Source organism: Trachinotus anak, unplaced genomic scaffold (assembly GCF_046630095.1).
Source record: "Trachinotus anak isolate AG129_WGS33_773 ecotype Australia unplaced genomic scaffold, CSIRO_AGI_Tana_v1 ptg000013l, whole genome shotgun sequence".
In the NCBI taxonomy this organism is placed as follows: domain Eukaryota; kingdom Metazoa; phylum Chordata; class Actinopteri; order Carangiformes; family Carangidae; genus Trachinotus; species Trachinotus anak.
The window spans coordinates 23,589,264-23,608,745 of NW_027273864.1; the positions used below are offsets into that span (position 1 = coordinate 23,589,264).

The following is a 19,482-nucleotide window of genomic DNA, read 5'->3' on the forward strand; positions in this document are numbered from 1 at the left end:
AGATGGCAATGCTTTTGAAACTTCAAGAGGCTGCCAACTACATTGAATCCCCAGAAAAAGAAGACCCTAGCCTGCCTAAACTTTGAACACAAAGATTACACTTAAACACTTAGCACTTCAATTTTAGTTTTTTTGTCCACTGTACTGATGCAGTGCACATTCAGGAACAAAAGAACCCTCAGAAATGGTTGTAGGGTGATTTAAACTGTCATTCCCACAGTAGGTTAAAAGTGTAACTGGGTCATTACAAATCATATTAATACATACAGTATTTTCAAAACCAAGTTAACAAGTATTGGATGAAAAGCATTCTTCTATTACTTTACTATACATTTGACTGGACGACATACACTTGAGTTCAGATCCCTTTACCACCATGTTAGCCCTCAGTGCTCTTAGATTGGTGCTAATAGATCTATGGAGCTCATCGTCTCAGCCCTTAGACTTCAGGTGATTCCTGCAACAGCACATACAGTCTATCCTGTGTTGTGCTGAGGTGCTTCATGTGATATGGAGTGCTATTCTCAATTAATGGTGACTCATTTTGGAAAAGAGTATGACAGCACGACAGACGCTACTGTTTATTGCAAAGTTCTTTGGTACATATCGACTGTATAAGTCTTTGAAGGCCAAATCTTATACATATGCAATCCTGAACTTTACAGCCCAAGCAGGTGTGAAAGATAAAATGCCTTAAGGACGTCAAAGTCACCTCAACGTCAGCAGAGTATACTGGTGCTTTCATCAATATCATCCCAGCTAAGGCAGTCAGAAATCACTTGTTTCTTCAGCTTTACAAGTGATTTATTTCACTCAATAATTTTTCCGAGCAAAAATAATACAACAATGCAGGATCAATTTTCAGTGCTCACTTTCTCTTATTTTTACATCTACATCTACTGATATATAAGTTTGAAAATAAAACTTGCTGTCATACTCTTTTGCATACAACAAAACTTATTTATTAGGGGTGTGACTTCATCAATTTGTCGTACCATTTTTAATTTAATTTTAGTAACTGCTCTATTCAAGCAGTTAATAAAATGAAATTATACACACACAGACACACACACATATATCAGGTATTAGATACTTAATACACAGGGATAATATAACATAACAAGCACCCTCTGACTAAGCGGACTGAGATGATGCTATTTGAATCCAATTCAGATTTCCTTGTCTAAACAGTTTATCTAGGAAAGAGTAAGTTTGTTTCAATTCTCTACCCCCATGTTTAGAGTAGTTACTGTATATATTATGTACATACAATCAGGCTACATCACAGTTATTTTATCTATATTAGTTGGTGCAAATATCTAATATACTGAACCAAATACTGTACTTTAATCATGCATATTGACTGTCAAGTAAAGGGTTTAAGTTTAAACGATGAACATATAGAAAACACTTATAAAACAACCATATAACAGTATCAATCATGTAGTAGGTGCTTTTAAAGGAAGCCTTATCACAAAGCTCCACTGCAAAACACTTTTAACAATGGCTGAGTAGAGTGACTTTTAAGCTACCTATACCCATTTCATTTGCAAGAGTTCATGCACTTCACAAACAGAGTTAAAATTCTGCTTGTCATCATCATTTAGGTGCGTATGGTGCTCTTTAACAGTGTCCCAAACTGTTGTAGTGTTGAATAAAGATTATGTAGACGTTCGGGGTAGGATAGCAAAGAGTTGTGTGTCATAGATCAGTCAAAAGCTAAAGAAATGTGAAGTTGATCTGGAAGATGATTTCTGGTATTTTTTAAGATGTGTTGTTGACCAAGTGTTGAAGACATTACGTAGAGGCAGTGAAGTCCTGTGAGACATTGTGTGGTGTATGCCCATGTTGATGTCGTACAGTATTCATATTGAGAACATTTTGGGTACACGACATAGAAAACAAACAAATTATGAAGAGTACTTATAAGTAAAAAGTGGGAGAATAAAACACAAGGTACTTTGTGCAAACTTTTGTAAAGAAGCCCTAAAGGAGTAAAAGATAAAGCATATGGTTGTGCAAGTGGTGTCAAAATAATTCATCTGTTCATTCCACACTGTGTCATTGTTTAGGTGCTCAGACTAAACCTCACATGTACGTAAACCCTGTAAATGAATGTCACACCACTTTTATGACAGCTTAACACGAAAGTTTAACTTTTTAAAGGTGTCTGAGCTGCCCATTGCTTCATTATTACACTGTTAAAGGTTGATAACAAAGCTTCAAGCTAATCCGCAGCTCTGATTGGTCATCTGCAAACTAAAAAAAAAAAAAATTAATGAATTAAATAAATTACAGAGGAAAAGATGCCAAATGGCCGGTGAGTTTCACCCTAGCCATATGCTGTTTGAGAATCATTTCCGTTGTTGTAAATATTTCAGGTATTAGGCAGTATTACCAACCCCACCCTGATCTGTTTCTGCAGGTTAACAAAAGCCATCAGCTCGACCTTCTCATCTCATTCACTGGTTGTTGTGCCTGTTGCTCTGTAGTACTGTAGCTGTGATTTGTGTTCGCTTACTAGTGTATCAGGACTATGCAGCAACTTCTACTGGTGTTGGCGATCAGCAATTGTCTGAACTTCACAAGCGAATGCGGTGTGTTTTCATCTGGTCTGTCTTTGAGTTGTTAATTCGGACCAAACTCCACCACAGGATAAAAGTGGAAGCTTGACTGAGCAGGTGATACTGAGCCTTAAAGAGAGGAGGACTTGTTTGGCGTTGCATTGAAGACAGGGTTATTGATGTAGTTCAAGAAATGCAGCTGTTTGGAAGCTGTTTCATGTGTTTTTTGTCCTTATGAATGGCAAGAAAACTAACACAACTGGATTTGTAAATGGTCAAATGACGATAAACAAATAAAGATAATTAAAATCAAATTATTAGTCTGAAATAGTTGGCAAGAATCAGCTCTTCACTGTTTGCATAGTTAGTAGAATTAAACCAGATAACAAGATAAATCGTATATCTTAGGCCAATACAGGTTGCTGAATAGTCATATTTTTGCAAAGCTTGTTGTGGACTAATCTTTCAAAAAAAAAAAAAAAAAATGCTATGCGATATCTTATGTCACTGACGTGCAAATGTTAAGGGTTTCTAAGTGTTGTAAATGCATGTAAACTTGCTGTGTGATGAGGAAAAAATGTTAACATTGATGTATTGTTTAGGAAAATCATTCTAGATAATGTTTTCCTTTTTAATACTCAGATATTTGATATTTCTTTTTTTTCTAAAGAATCCTTTGTAAAACTTAATTTCTCTATTTTGTACAGGACATCATTGTAAAGATTGTAAATAGGTCAGCATTCTGGATGCGGCAACAATCATTGAGGAGGGACAAAAAATGATTGAGGGAAAGGTATATTTCTTCAGAGTTGGGTCCAATATATGGATAAGGCATGCTTCTGAAAGCTTTCATCCACCTATCACTGTTTGTTGGAATCAATAAACTACATGTTATATTTAATCTGCCGCTTCTTGTGTGTCAATTTCACAGTGTTGACCCTATTAATAGGAACTGCAACACTCCTCTAGTAGCACATAGGCTTTAAATAATCATGAATCATATCAATATTGAATTTCCCAAATTGATAGTGCTGAGTGTTCAATGGAAACTTCAGTAAAAGAGACCATGGCTAAGAAAATAACCCTTGTATTAGTCTGAAGTAATGTTATAAATGTCACATAATTATTAAATGTGATGAGTAGGCTAATGTTTGAGTGTCATGAACATAAAAGTTGTGAGACACATTTCAAAATTACAGTCAATACAAAACAAATTGCATTTTATATTTATGTTTTCATTTTTCTATATTTCTATTTAATTAGGCCATAGTTGATGTAATAAAAGAGTTAATGAAGTACAATGAGTGTAGATGAGTGAGACAAACAGACATGGTGGTCTGAGTCATACATGCTGCCCAGTATCTATTACATGTAATTCACTGGGGGCGGCGCTTGAACCTGCCCGGCTCTATATAAGCCTGCCACCACCACAGGGATGATGGCATTGGATTCAGTGTTAAGGACTTAACCACGTTGGGAATAAGCTGCAACCTCCAACATGCCGTCCAAGCCTGCCCCAATCAAGAAGGCGGCTAAGAAAGAACCAGCCAAGAAGGAGGAGAAGGCTCCAGAGCCGGCTCCCGAACCGGCTCCGGAGCCGGCACCCGAGCCCGCTCCTGCGGAGGCCGCCCCTGCGGAGGCCGCCCCTGCCCCCGCTGAGGGCGAAGCAGCACCTGCCGAGGATGCGGCTGCAGCCCCGCCAGCTGAGGAGCCCAAAGCCCCCACCCCACCACCCCCAGATGGTAGGCGCAGCGGCGTGTGAGCCTCGGGTTACCGCCGCTCATACATTGATTGGACACTTTTTTTCTAAGCCTGAGTAGTTGTTTCGGTTCAGTGCTGTGGGTAAGAAGGTGAAGCCGTCCACACAAAACAGAAAGTGCATGGTCACCTACTGACACTCCTGCTTGGCCTCACCTCTAAAAGTCCCAGAAAGTCTCTGACGCGCCTCAAGGACGCGCTGACTTTCCTCCTCAAGCCTGTGCGATGTTAACTCCTGAAGTCGTTGCTAGTGTTGTAGCTCAGTGAGAGCTCCACGACTCACAAGCAGACATTAACAAACCCAAATATCTAAATAAGCTGAGAGAAGACTTCACTGGTTTGCTGTGGTCGCATTGCAGATCTATGAACACTGACCACCCATGTGACATCTGACCTCTTCATCAGCTGCTGCAACTGATGAAGCTGCTGCTCAGCCACTGTCTCTGTCTCTCTACCACCTAACTCACTCATTTCTGCTCATTTGAACTTTTCCTTTTTACTTTGACAGATTTAACCCCCTGTATAACGTTTTGAAAATGTCATGAAATATTTCCAGTGTGTTATATATCTACTGATATGTTCTAACCTCTAATGTGAGCTTCTGCACCTGCTGCAGAGGAATCACCAGCTGCCGCCACCGCGGCCCCTGCTGATGGTAAAGAGGACTCACGAGCCATGTCAGAGTGGAGTAGTATTAAAAACTGAACCTCCAAACTCTTAAAAATACTTACTGAGCCCTTTATAACAGTTTGAGCAGTCTGCAGTCTCAACACAGAGTACTTTTTCATCTGTTAGAACATGTCTCATCTGCTTGTTGCACAAATTATTAATCCCTAATATTGAATAATACTGCAGCCGCAGAGGAAGCTGCTCCTGCCGCTGACTCTGAAACGCCTGCCAAAACAAACATATTCCTGTTCTCTCCTCTCTCTCTTTAATAACTGTGAAGACTTTTTTTCTGTCATTGGAAACAAATTGGACAAAAAGCCTCAGAGCCTTGTAAATCATTCGACCTCCCAGTGAGGGGGACAGAGCTGTGAAGCGCACAGCTAGATGATATTTAATGCTGCTGCATCGCTCTGCTCATTACATGCTCCCAATAATAATGCCAATGCTTATTTAACATTAGCTGAAGCTGCTGAGGCGCCTGCACCGGAAGAGCCTAAAGCACCCACACCTCCACCACCTCCACCCAAAGGTAAACCCTTTATTTAAAGGAAAACTTCATCTTAGTGTGGTGTGATTCTCTTTTCACCATTTGTCCTCTTTTTATCACAGTAATGTGTTAAAGAAGTGCACCATCACCTCTTGTGAACTCCAACTTTGAACTGATTTCTGATGATTTTGCTGCATTTCTACCACCTGTAAGTGTCAGATGAATCATTCCATATTTTTACGGCTCCCGCAGAGCCCACCAGTGCTCCTCTGGATCTGTTCATCGAGGACAAGAATGACACTTCAGTTACCATCATCTGGAGCCAGCCAGAGAACATCGGACCGTCCGGTCTGGATGGATACACCATTGAAATCTGCAAGGATGGAAGTAAGTCCTGCTGTGCTCTTGACCAGGTGCGACGCACGCTGGCTCGTGGGTGGATGGGGTCAGATTATTAATACACCGTGACAAAAATGCCAGATGACCTTTGAATTATTTTTTGAAAACTTTTATTTCAAAAGCTTATTTTAGGTTTTTATGTCAGGTATCACTATTCAGTACGACTGGTAACTACATGTTGAAATGAATTTTAAATACACTCACATAGCATGTTAAATTGCGGTTTTAATGTGGGTCAGCCATATCGGTTGCAGCTGTCCCTGAAGTGTCACTCGCAGAGTTATATCATGAGCTACCTAACTTCTCCCTACATGGAAAGAGGCATTTCAGGAGCTGCTGTGGTCTCGCTGGAGGTCCTGCTTTTAGACTTACAGCCCTAAGCTAATATCAGCAGCAGTTCAATGTGGGCTTGATTTAGCAGCCAGCGCACACTGTTTACCCACAGAACAGCAATTTCACAACTAATGCAAGAAATTTATGCCACATATATTTTCATTACAAAGCTGTGAAGCAAGAAGCACTCAGTGTGAATTTGTTCATTCTCAAGTCTCCTATAAATCCAACTCTGTTTGTGCAAACTGCATTCCGGTGCAGTTTGCACATTTTCACCCTTAAATCGCTGTTATTTATCCTGTAATCAACAGCATCTTTGTAATCCCTGCCAGTCTGTCTTCATTGTGTATAATTTTCTCATGCAGCTGAGGACTGGAAAGCAGTCAACGAGGATCTGCAGAAGTCCTGCCGCTCTGTTATCAAGAACCTGACCACAGGTGACCGTCTGAAGATCCGCGTGGTGGCTGTGAATGCCGGTGGCCGCAGCCCCCCCGTCGCCCTCCCCGAGGCTGTCCTGGTGAAGGAGATCGCTGGTAAGAAGAAGTGTTCCCAAAGATACAGTTTAGCACAAAACATAATGTGTAGTAATGCCAGAGTGTACATTTTTAGCAGAATAATAGCACAATAAAACGGCAGCAAAATGAAGGATAACAACAGATGCATCATCTAGATGTGCAACCTATAGATAACTTCTGCACAAATACTGCACTCAGCAGCATGAGGGATGCAGAAAATACAACATGAAGCACTGAAATACAAAAGTAAAATGCAGTAATACTACCTAACAATGTGTACAGAGACACAAATAAGTGACATATTAGACTGAAAATTGCTTGGCCATTTTCTTGATTAATTCTTTTAAATTTAGCAGTCAAAATGTCTGGTGGAGTCTGGTCTTAACTCCCACATGACCAAATTTATCATCAAATCCGGCAAACAGGTCTTGTATTATAATGATGTTTTAATTTGGAAATGGGCTACTACAGTCCAAGAAGCAATAGAAAACACTTAGCAAACTGATTTTTCCAGCAATTGAACTTTCATTATTTCACTATTCCTAAATTTGCTAAAACAAATATTGGACAAACCATTTACACAGGTTTGGCTTAAGCTTTACAGAGCTATGTATTAAGGGGTTGGGGGGGGTTGTAAAGTGCAGGAGTCAAAGGAAAACAGCTCAGCAATGTTTTCCTCTCAGCTGTCCGTGTCCTGTTGGCACATACCTGCAGTGTTAACGGTATAAAACTATGGTCTTCTCACTCGTTTCCACTTTGAGTTGAAACACCAATCTACCCGAGCACAGTGTGATAATTAAGAACTTTTTAAGTGTGTGCTTTTACTAATGCTGCATAGCTTACAGCGTTAATCAAGGACATTATATCTGAAGTGATATGTGGTAAAATAATGATTGGACCCCGAGGACTTTAAAAGGAGGACCTGTGTTACTTTGGCTCACTCACAAATCATCGTTATGCGTAATGGAGAGTCGGACAGGGAACATGATCCCTGCTGGGCTGGCAATATTTCAATAATCGTGTCCATGCTCACCCCGTGTTCGCCATAGCGGGCGGTCCACATATAGAAAGAACTTGTGAAATGTTTCCGACAAAACGGCCACAAAGCTTTGGAAAAATAGCTGGGATGTCCCCGCTATTAACACAGATTTTTTCAGTTGAGAGTTTGGCATTGCATTGTGATCCCTGCCAGGATTCATGCTCAGGGGAATCTCAGGCTCCTTTCCGCAAGATCGATGGTGACAAGCAGGTGGGGGCTGTGGGGAGCACAGGGGGTGGAGGGTAAATTCCAGTGTGTCCAGTCTCAGAGTAGAGAGGGGGTGGTGTCGGGGGTGCTGGGTCTGGATCCAGCTTCTCAGGTGACGCCTAAATCTCATGATACTTCCAGAGATTCACTGTTTATTTTGAAACATGCCACAGACTTTACAGGTACAATGTTCATTAAACCTAATCCCGCTCACATGAAGTGATAAGACACTTAAAGTGCTGAATATTTACTCTAATATGCAGACTTAACTTCATTTAGTTTTACTTTAACACCAAATAATTTATGTTCCAGATTATGTTTACAAATCCCTGCTGTTAAATAGCAGGAAGTAGTTTGTATCTTGTTGAACTTAGCGGTGAGTTCGATGCGTTCTAATGTGAGTGGGAGTAGCTGAAGCTCCGACTCGTGCGTCACAAGGAGAGGCAATATACCACAGGATGTCTGCTTTATTTAGAGACTGGACAAATGTTGCGCTGCTGGACTCAGCAGGTGGGGCTTCTCACCAAATCACTTTTACAAATGAGCGTCAGCGAGATACTCGTGAGGCTTCAATATCATTTCAAATGTCTCAGTGGCTAAGTGTCCTTATGATTTTCTAAGGGGGGGGGGGGGGTCTGTGAAATGATTCAGGAAGATACATTTACTAGCTAAGCTACCGGTCATAGCCTGTGATATTCGAATAACTGTAAATATCCCTGGGTAATTACTTATTTGCAGGTTTAAACCTCTTCATTTTCTAACTTCATGTGTAGATGTAACTTTATTCATCCCCATTAAGAAAATTGTGAAAATTGTCCTATCACACATAGAACACAATTAAAGAGTTTTAGTGAAAGATAAATACAAGTGTATAAAAAGCAGTTATGAAGGGAAGGCAGTAAACAAATTCAGATTTATATTTTAATGATTTTGCAGTGTAAAATAAAATACATAAAGATAGATACATAGATAGACAGATAGACGGATAAAACGAAAGACTCTGGACCGACATGTTAAAGGAGCTATTTGTCAGTTTTGCTATTGCCACATAACCAACGTTAGCATTAACAGCTGTTTACTCACAAGTCTAGAGGAAACGCTGCAAGTTCAACTTTACTCGCAAAGAGCTGTCGATGGTGGTGGAAAACAACACCAATGTTAACTCTTGTCTCTGTCACATCTTTTCTTCTACTGAAGTTAGCACGCTAACCAGCTAGCCCCAGCTCATCTCGTCTCTTTCCGATAGTGACTCGCTGTAGCCTGCCCTGAAGACATATATCAGCTGAGAGGCCGTGTTATAACCTCTTGTCCTGTAACAAACGAGGGGATATCATTGGAAGAATGGTGGTCATCAGTGAGCAATGAAGCACACACATTAACTATCCTGCTTTCCACAGATTCCTGTCTTCCAGTATAATATAGTACTTCTCATTTTTTTTTACCTTCATTATAATCTATAGTAAGTCCTACTTGTCCTATTTGTTGTTGTAACATTAAAAACATTAAAAGAAATAGAAAGCAGCGCTGAGTAGAATGATGTGGAGACAGTGGGACTCAGCGGGGTTGACGGTTAACAAGTTAAAGCACCAGTGAAACTCCGCTGACTCAGATGGGCTTGGATCAGCTCAGCATGCTCATCAATTTCCTCAAGATTTGTTGGCCACAAAAGCATCTGAAATCCTTTTTTATTCACACCAAAGATCTTTGATCCTCAAAATCCAGTTCAGGCTGTTTCCGTCCTTCACTGGCAATCTGTGGCTGCAGCAGATCAAAGAACATAAAAAGGCTCTCAGTAAATGATGTGTAAATGCTGACTTGCTATGATAACAATCACTGATTGTTTCAGTCTGTGTTTTTCTCTGTAGACCGTCCCAAGGTTCGCCTGCCTCGTTTCCTCAAGCAGAGATACGTCGCTCACGTTGGAGACAAGATCAACCTGACCATCCCCTTCACAGTAAGCCAAATATGAATGCATCTTCCTGGGTGTGCATGATGAATAAAACTGTGCAACTCTGTAAAACGTACACCCAACCCCCTCTCCCAAGGGAAAACCCAAACCTGTGGTGACCTGGACAAAGAACGGACAGCCCCTGGACACAAAGAGGGTGAACATCCGCAGCACTGAGAGAGACAGCATCCTGTTTATCCGCACATCTGAGAGAGACGACTCTGGAGTGTATGAGATGTGCGTGAAGGTGGACGACTTCGAGGACAAGGCCGCACTCACCCTTCAAATTGTTGGTGAGCAACACGTTTCTATTGTGTGAGAAGACATTTAAACCTGAGGTGTTTGGTACTATGATCAGTGCCTGTTCATTCACAGAGCTGCCAGGGCCTCCTGCCAGTGTGAAGATTGCAGATACCTGGGGCTTCAATGTTGCTCTGGAGTGGACCGCACCCAAAGACAACGGAAACACAGACATCACGGGTTACACAGTGCAGAAGGCCGACAAAAAGACTGGAGTAAGCTGAGATTGAGAATTCCCCTGAAAATACAGTGAATCCAAATCCTCAGGACTTTCTTGAAATATTCATCATGTCTTTGTGTGTGTGTGTGTGTGTGTGTGTGTGTGTGTGTGTGTGTCTGTGTGTGTTCACAGGACTGGTTCAATGTGTTGGAGCATTACAACAGACTGAATGCCACCATCTCTGACCTCATCATGGGCAACACCTACAAGTTCAGAGTGTTTTCTGAAAACAAGTGTGGAATGAGCGAGGAAGCTGCTATTACAAAGGAGGAGGCCAAGATCCTGAAGACAGGTGCCTCACAGCTTTTACTGCTCCTCAGCTAACAGCCAAGCAGACACAGGAGGAATTCATTCATCACTTTATTCAGTCCGTAGTGATCTATGGAAATCCCATCTGAAGCATCTGTGGTGTCTCATTCGTCCACAATTTTATTCTTGCCAGTTTCTTTACTACGGACCCTTTATTAACATGGCAGGTATCTGTTAGGAGGCTTTCCCTCACGTACACGTGAAGTGTACGTGAGGGAAAGCCTCCTAACAGGCATGGAAGTTCAATCTTAGCGTTTGGGAACAGTTTATGTTACTAAATAATATATAGTATAATTTAAAGTCCACTTTCAGAAGACCGTGAGATATGGTTGAAAGCTCATAAAGCTAGTAAGTGGACTTTTGTTAACAGATTCAGATTTGACAGAGATTAATCATTTATAAACAGCAGGTCTCTTTATTAACAAAGATGTAATCCTACGTATAATAGCATAAGATTGCAACAATACAACTGACCTTAAGATTGATCATAAAAAAATAATGATAATAATAAATATAATAATATAGTAATAAAGCATATTTCTGCGAACAGTAAAATTGTAGTCAAAACGTATTGATTTATAGTAGATCTGCTGAACTGTGCAGCAGCAGTTGTGTAGTTAATGCTCTTCTGTTGTGCAGATATTGAATACAAGCCTCCTGAGTACCATGAGCACGACTTCACCGAGGCTCCCAAGTTCACCACCTCCCTGAGTGACAGGGCCACTACTGTCGGCTACAGCACCAAGCTGCTCTGCTCTGTCAGGGGACACCCAAAAGTACAGTAACAACATTTACCTTCTGCTTTCATGCCTTGCCAACGTAACGTCATTTAACCAACGCGATTTAACCAACAGATCCAGCATAGTATTAGCTCATTTACCTGGGTGGTTAAGACTCTTCAACTTGGTTTGAGGAATCATTCTGATGGTTTTGCATGTTTTAACCCAGTAACCACCAATACTGCGACTTCGTATTGTTCTAACTTTCTGGAGACTTTCTTGTAAAAAGTAAACTTTTTGGATTTGGCATTAGACTGCTTTTCGTCACACCTCTGTTTGCTTATAGTTTGTCTTACAGGTTGGATTTCCCAACAATGTAGCTCATAAATTGTGTGTTTCAGCTACAGAATCTCAAACTCTTGATGTCACTGACTGTCCCTGAACACACCATCAAGGTTTTCTGTGAAAAAACAAACCTGCTCACAGCTGACATGACAGTAATGTCACTTTTAAAGTATTAACGTTTGAATCATATGTTCAATCTGAGGATTTTTAGTAAAATGAATGGAAACCAATGGGAGGTAGAGATGCAGTCTAAAAATGTATTGGTATGTTTTGAGAAATGGTTGGCGGTTATGAAATTGATTTAATCTGTAAAACCACTGGCATTTGACATGTTGATGTGTTTACCAAGCTTTTATTTCTAACTAACTCATGTGCATTCAGTGTTTGTTCAATGAGACTTTAACACCAGTGGTGCCGACAGGCCAGACCTTCTCCTAGACTACTTGTCAGCAGCTTTGTGATCCTAATAAGGTGGTGACTGGACGTATTAAGAGTTTTTAACAAACATCTTTCCTCCGTCGCAGTCAGTGTGTTTGCTCTGAGCTGACGATGCTGAAGATCTTCACCTGCTCCCGTTAGCCTGCTGTTTGAGCCTCTCACCTCTTCTCTGGGATCATTAATCCCACCGGGTTGCCAACAGAACAGTAGCATAGATGGTCTTGATGAGATGACTTTGAGTTTTGTAGCAGGGGAGGTGGAGAGGCCATAAGGGTGACAGGTCAGCGTGGAGGCAGGGTCACATTTGTAACATTCCCTGTGGGGCCCCAGGAGGTGCTCACCATGTCAGTGCCATTAAAACTTCTAAACCGAGTGTGCGCTGCATGTTCGTTTCAATCAACAGAGCTTCTCTTGTCAAGTGGTACAAACATAAATAGAAACAACACTTGCGCTTGTTTATTTATGAGATGTTTTAATATAATTACTGTTGTCTTGGAGGAAAGTGTTTTTTTTTTTTTTTTTTAAATCATAATATAATATTTAAAAAATCTGTTTTTCTTCAGCCCAAGATTGAATGGATGAAGAACCAGATGATCATTGGAGACGACCCCAAGTTCAGGCAGATCTGTGTCCAGGGTATCTGCTCTCTGGAGATCCGTAAGCCCGGTAACTTTGACGGAGGTGTTTACTCCTGCAGAGCCAAGAACAATCACGGCGAAGCAACTGTCAGCTGCAAACTGGAGGTCAAACGTAAGTCAAGATCTTGAATCTGTATTCAGGTCCCTAGTCGATTCATGTGGGTAAACATTGTGTTCGAGTCGTAGCATTTGCTTGACCAATATTTGAGCGTTCACCCTCTGAAAACTAATAACTTGTCTTTGTGTTAAACAGAGCCGGTGGTTGCAGATGCAGATAAGAAATAGGTCAACATTCTCACAATCACAGGTCAGAAATTATTAGGATCATATATGAATATTGTTCTTGTCATGATGCCTCCTGAATACTTGATTATCTTACACAGAGAACAAGTCAAAACCCAGTTAATATCAACCTTGTTAACCTTAATCGAACTGAGTCGTACCCTAGTTGTACTGTTAAATGCTACTTGCAGTGCAGTTTGCAACTATGGATATTTGTGAAATTAATGTCATAAAAACCCAACAATTAAACTGGATGAATTGGATAGGTTGGTCTATATGAGTCCTGAGGTGACATCTGCCTTCTCCCTGACTTACTTTCCATACATGGAAGGCACTAAACTTGGAAAAGGTGGCCTCTGCCACTGAAAGAGTCCAAGAGGTAGCACCCATAAATTAAATCTGTTATGGCTGCTCGTGTACTTGGTCAGAAGACTTAATCACATTTCCATGAGTCAGCAGTAGCAGCAGCAGCCTCCTTTAGGGCACTGAGATATAGCATTTTATTTGCAGAACACTATAATGGTTTCAACATTTTGGAGCTTTTTTCTACAAAATTGAATTACTAAACATATTTCTGATATGTATATATATTAAAAAATACAGAAACATTGTTTGCTCGCTTAGTTGTTTTTTTTTCTCATGAGATTCAGAATTTTTGCAAGTGCAACTGCAGTTCTGACTCTTTCTTAACACCTGTTGTTATTTGTTCATCTGTTGCAATCCCAAATTAGGAGCAGACAGATGAGGCCTTTGCAGCCCAAGGTGCGTGACACTTTTAGCCAAAAAGCTAGCTAAAACTGTCCTCCACAATGATACATAAAGAGTTCAAGGTTTCAATTATTTCTTTATCTCCACAGGAAGGTGCTGGATTCCTGGAAGAACATGTGCAGTATATATGGCTGGTGACCACACTACACAAGGGTTGTTGCCTGTGACCTCTTGCCAAATCTTACCCTGTGTTATGGTAAACAATTGTTGTTTATGCCTTTTAACTAAACTATTAAGTCCATATCCATGTCCACAATCAGCTTTTTCCCCAACAAAACTGTCTATGGTAAATAACTTATCACATGTTCAAATAATATACCTCCCTAGTTTACTAGGTGTATGCCAAGAAAATCACAGCATGAATTTACTGTTCCTCATAGGAGATCTACATGTAACATCTACGTGTTTATATCAATAAATAATTTAATTTCTGGTTTTGTTTTTTCAATACAGTGTCTTCTATAAATTGAAATCTCCAGCAGAAGTATTGTAATGCTTTATTTGTAGAGCACTTACTAATACTGGTCATAAAGTGCGTCACTACAGTCAATATAAAACAGACAAACATAAAATGAAAAATATAATTAAGTAAACATCACACAATAAAAGATTTTTTTTATAAAAATGTGTCTTAAGAAATTAAATAGAATGGAGAACTGCCTCTGAAAGTCTGATCGGCAAAGACCCCGTCTCCTTTGGTTTTCAATCTAGACCTTGGATGGCCATCAACACACTACACCTAAAAATCAAGAATGCTGAAACAGAGGTGATATGAACACATTTTTTTTGGACTGAGGAGATGAGCTGCAGCATTTCGAACTAACTACAGGTGGTGGATTGATTTCTGACTGAGACAGGTATATAGGGAGTTGCAGTGGTTGAGACAGAAGGAGTTTTTTTGGGGGTTTTTTGACAATTATTCATATCAAATATAATAAAATATTATCCTTAATTATTTTTTTCTAAGGAGGTACTGAGTTTTACAGGTTTGTAGTGACTGATTTCCTAATAATTTCTAATAAGATTCTTTAGAAAGGTCAATGTAATTTGGAAAAAATTTTAGGTAAAATATAGACTTAAGTTGGAACATAGTATGTCCAGTGAATTATTTCCGGTTAATTGCAAACAAAGTGTAGGGAGTCACTTCAGAGCAGGTCATTTGAACATGCTAAAATGTGCAGATGTGTCTAAAGACAAGCACACAATACAGCATATATAAATAATACATTTTCTAATAATAGTGAGTGACAAATGAATATTGACTTGGGTTTCTTTAAAGGAATTCTTATTTTACTTACATTTAGTAACCAAATTACAAATATCTTTTCAAAATAAAAGTTTACCAAGAATAAAAAAGAAAGACACACTGCTTTAGAAACTAATTTTTTGACAGGCCTAACAGGCCTGAAAGCTTCTGTATCTGCAGGTTGATTTAATTACTTTCTGCTGCAATTTCACTCAGCTGCTGAATGTATGAAGGCCTTTTGGCAGCAGACCAGTGAGAATCCGGAGACAGCAGCACTATTCATTTGGCTCATTCGGATCCAAGACTACATCACAGTATGCCAGGACCTCCATAATAGTAATACCAGTCTATAATACTGATCTTGTAGCTATTTGGTCTTGGAGTTACTGGAATAGTGATACAGGCAGGATGCCAGAGATATCCAGGTTACAGAGACACATGGGTTCACACAGAGGCTGACAAATTTAGCTTTGGTGCTCCGTCTCACTCCGGTCATTTTAGGAAGTAGTTCAAGTGGCAAAATGTGCTTTTATTTTACCTTAGAAAATGGAAAGAATCAGAATTAAAAATGGAAAAAAGTAAGGTGAATAATGTCATTGTTTCAATTCAAAAGAACTGAAAACAACAATGTCCAGTGTAACAACCATATTCTCATGACAGATCTTGTACACCCTAAGTATTGCTGTGTAGAAACAGAAAGCGTGTTAAAAGTTTAATGCATATTGAGTAACCCAGCTCTGTGGTTTGTGCTTAAAAAAAAAACCAAAAAAAAAACATAATCTGTCTCTTTGAGTGTGGCGTCCTCTAGTGTTACAATAAAGCAATGACATCTGCAGGCTCTAAAAATGGGAGGGTGGGAAGAGCCATGTCACATGCACACTACATTAATAAGCTGCTGCCTTAAAGTAAAAACAAAAACACTTCAGAGATCAAGAAAGATCAACCCAGTTAACTGTCCATTTAACCTACAATCCTTTATATTGATACACTGGTACACCTCTCTCTGCCATTTTGAGTTACTTGCACAATTTGCATAGTGCAGCTTTAACCCGTGGGCTAGGAGCCATAATGGGTCTCAGGCCTACTTCTGGTAGGTCCCTGGATGCTGACATGCTGCAATAGGGTCATGGAGCGAGAGACTTCCTGTCTAATTTAGGTCTTGCACCGAAAAGATTTCAAACCTCTAATGAAAACCTTTATAAAATCACTGATGAATAATGTAAGTGCATATATGAAATATTTTAATGTACCTCACATGTTCAAATCCTTTAATTCTATTCAGTTTCTTACAGTAACTTTGGACTTTGGAAACTGATGCATGTTATGAACTGGTCAGTTTGGTGAAAGAGTGTTTAGGTGAGGTAATCAATAGTTTTACAATAACAATGTATTCAATTATAAGTGTAAAACAATGTGACAATGTAGCAGTGATGAAAAATACAGAGAATTATCACTGCTTTGGGGTTCCCCTTGGCTTTAAGGAGCTCAGAAAACCCACCTACTCAGCACCAGTCAAAGTGAGGGACCAGCTGGTGAACATGCTGCAGCCTTTAGCATCGAAACAGTCTGATATTTCTGATTGTTGGTAGAGACCAAAAGCAGATGTGAAACACAGTGAATACTGGAGTTACATTGTCCGGGGGCCAGAAACACAGCTCCAAATGAATGAAAGGAAATAATATGTCAATATTGTGTTCACAACTTGTTTCTACTAACCCTAAGTGGACAAAAAATTAGTTATTGCAGGTTAAAGGAAAGCACCACAATGAGAATTACATCCTTGGTTTGTAGTGAAAGTACAACTACCAAAGCAGTTAGTATGAAATTTGGTAGAGGGGACCACGTTAGTTGTCCCCTGTCATTTCCTCCAGTGCCACCATCAGGTTGCCTTTTGTGGTTTTGAGTGAAATGTCTCACAACCTTTTACTGAATGGATTAACGTTAAATTTGGTGCACGTTTCCGATCGTCCTGAACATTTTTTAAAAATTGGTTTGAAACTGTGGTTTATGACCAAATACCTGAAAACTAATTACAATCACCTTGGCCTTGGCTGTTTGTGTTTACTGCGAATTAGCAAATGTTACCATATTAACATGCTAAACTAAGATGATGAACATGGTAAACATCGCCAGCTAAAGAATGTTAGTGTTGCCATTGTGAGCATGTTAGCGTACAGCATTCACATTTGGCTCAAAGCACTGCTGGGCCTGAGCTCAGCCTCACAGAGCTGGTAGCGTAGAGCTGTGCACTTGTAGTTTGTCTTATTTCACTGTTCCATTCTTCATTTTATGCTTAAGGCTCATTAGACTCCCTGGTCCACCTTTATGAAGCCAGACCTACACGGCAGCTTCAGGCACATTTTCTGCTTCTAATCCCCATGCTGAATTACCTCTGTGCCTCTGTTTCATCTGTTATGATTTATTGCACTGACGTCCAGCAGAAGGCAATCACAAAATATCCTCTGGCTGAATAATTGGATCCTATCAAAACTTTTCTCTTTGTGACTGCCCCCCTTCAGGGGAAAAAGAGGCAAATAAGCACAGCAATATGGAAAGTTCATAAAAAAAGGCAGGGCGCCTTAGTGATGCAGCATCTCTGAGTCATCTGGTGGTGTTGCTTTAATCGTTGGTAATGCACTGTGCACTGGCTGGTTGCTGCTATGTCAAGGGTAACGCCAAAGGCAATGAAATGGTGCGTCCTTCTTGAAGGGAGCCCGGCTGCTCTTTGCAGCAGAGGTTTTGGCAACGTTCCCAGAAGGTTTAATAAGTGTAATGGTGAAACTGGCACTCACACCACTGTCCTGTCATTGCTTTTCATTAACAAATGTTGCACTGCTAAATCAGTCGGATAGACTGTCTGAACACACTTCTCATTTGCCTCAGACTTAGGCACTTAAGGTGGTATGAGGTGGTGATGCGGCACAAGTTAAGGCATTCTTTTTCATGTTTTTTTTTTTAACTGCTGTTTTAATGAGTGTTTAGATCGTATTATGTCCTTAAGATATTCTTAGTCCCACATCTTCACTGGGAAAATATTGAAAAATCAAGCAAACTTTGATTTTGTATGTTTCATGCTGCTTCACAGCTGATCTACACTGTGGTTCTCACAAACCAGCACGTATTGTATGGATTTCCCTGGAGAAACCTGCAGTGGCTGTGTGATGCAGCTCTCTCCAGCTGTCCACTACACGTAGTCAGGTAGTCTATTGATTTCAGGCGGCAGAATGAGACTTCACTTAGTCAATTTAATTAAAACTGAGGCACTGAAGTGTTCAGTGTGAAGGAAATTAAAACCGACAGTAGAAACCAACATGTATGTTCAATTTCTGAACTGATTACATTTTTTTTTTCGTCTTATATATCATCTGACGTAAATAATCCTGGAAGAAATAGCCTTAAAACATGTCAAATGTCAAGTTGTTGAACTGTCTGCAGGTAGTATCATGCTACATAAAATGCTCTGCATGTCCTATTACAACATACAGCGTGACTTCTGCTTGACTTTTACACTTTTTGTTTAATTAGGCGACGCTATGATCTATGTCTCCTTGATGAGGCAGCAGCTGTGATCTGTGTCCCTCCTGCAGCTCATTCCGCCTTCTGCTCTTTTAAATTATTCACTAGTTACATGTTAAATGCTCATAAACAAGAAAGGGGGGAACTAGTTGCCTTTTTATGTTGCAGTTGCTGAGTCTGCTGGAGCCTCACATCTACTGCTGCTGGGGAAAAAAAAAACAAAAAAAAACACAACTTCCCATCTGTGATCTGCCTGCCTCCATACTGCAGCAAAACCAGCCCAAGCAGACCGCTAACACCCCCCTCACTCATCCACCCTTCCCTCCTCTCCTCTCCTCTCCTCTCCTCCTCCCTCGCTTTCTATCCTCTCTGGTCCTCACACCTCACTGCACTCAGGTTCCTGCAGAGTTCCTGCAGCAGGGCTGCACAGGACCTAAAATCAAGCTCTGTGAGAGCCACTGCAGACCGCTGGTTACCATCCTCACCTCTCCTCTCACCACTCATCATATCCTCTGCTTTTGCACTTCCCTCTCCCTCTCTCTCTCTCTCTCTCTCTCTCTCCCTTCCTCCCTTTCCTCCTGCGTCTATTTCTCAAAGCTCAGCACTCCCTGTCTGCCTGTACTGGGGGGGAAAGTGATAGAGCAAGAAAGAAAAGAGGAGGAGCACAGTTGTTAGTGCGCCACAGAAAATCTCACCCCCCCCTCCCTTACCCAATTGATGACAAGGAGGGTTTTTATTGAGTTGCTCCTCAGCCAATGAGCGGACAGTGCCGGGAAATACAG

General features: G+C 40.5%; 2 protein-coding genes across 9 annotated transcripts in view; both read left to right on the plus strand.

Annotated features, from left to right (window-relative positions):
- The window catches only part of nav1b (neuron navigator 1b), an 85,175-nt gene extending 81,710 nt beyond the window's left edge, over window positions 1-3,465 (plus strand). For all 5 annotated transcript variants that reach the window (XM_071492967.1, XM_071492965.1, XM_071492966.1 and 2 more), the window contains one exon: window positions 3-3,465. In XM_071492967.1, coding sequence (XP_071349068.1) covers window positions 3-86 — 84 coding nt within the window. In that variant the 3' untranslated portion in view covers window positions 87-3,465. The remainder of the gene's footprint in view (window positions 1-2) is intronic.
- Window positions 3,466-4,008: 543 nt separating this feature from the next.
- Window positions 4,009-14,372, plus strand: mybphb (myosin binding protein Hb). Of its 4 annotated transcripts, XR_011693233.1 has the most exons (13): window positions 4,010-4,306; window positions 5,452-5,520; window positions 5,731-5,865; window positions 6,576-6,743; window positions 9,837-9,925; window positions 10,017-10,212; window positions 10,295-10,434; window positions 10,572-10,731; window positions 11,388-11,524; window positions 12,814-13,000; window positions 13,142-13,195; window positions 13,902-13,932; window positions 14,028-14,372. XR_011693233.1 is itself a non-coding variant. In XM_071494623.1 (12 exons), exons 1-11 carry the CDS (start codon window positions 4,063-4,065, stop codon window positions 13,171-13,173), a joined length of 1,557 nt encoding a protein of 518 aa, XP_071350724.1. In that variant the 5' UTR covers window positions 4,010-4,062; the 3' UTR covers window positions 13,174-13,195; window positions 14,028-14,372. The 4 variants fall into 4 exon arrangements, 2 of the variants coding, with proteins under 2 accessions (XP_071350724.1, XP_071350725.1); XR_011693234.1 differs by lacking the exon at window positions 5,452-5,520 and having other exon boundaries at window positions 4,009-4,306; XM_071494623.1 differs by lacking the exon at window positions 13,902-13,932.
- The last annotated feature ends 5,110 nt before the right edge of the window (window positions 14,373-19,482 follow it).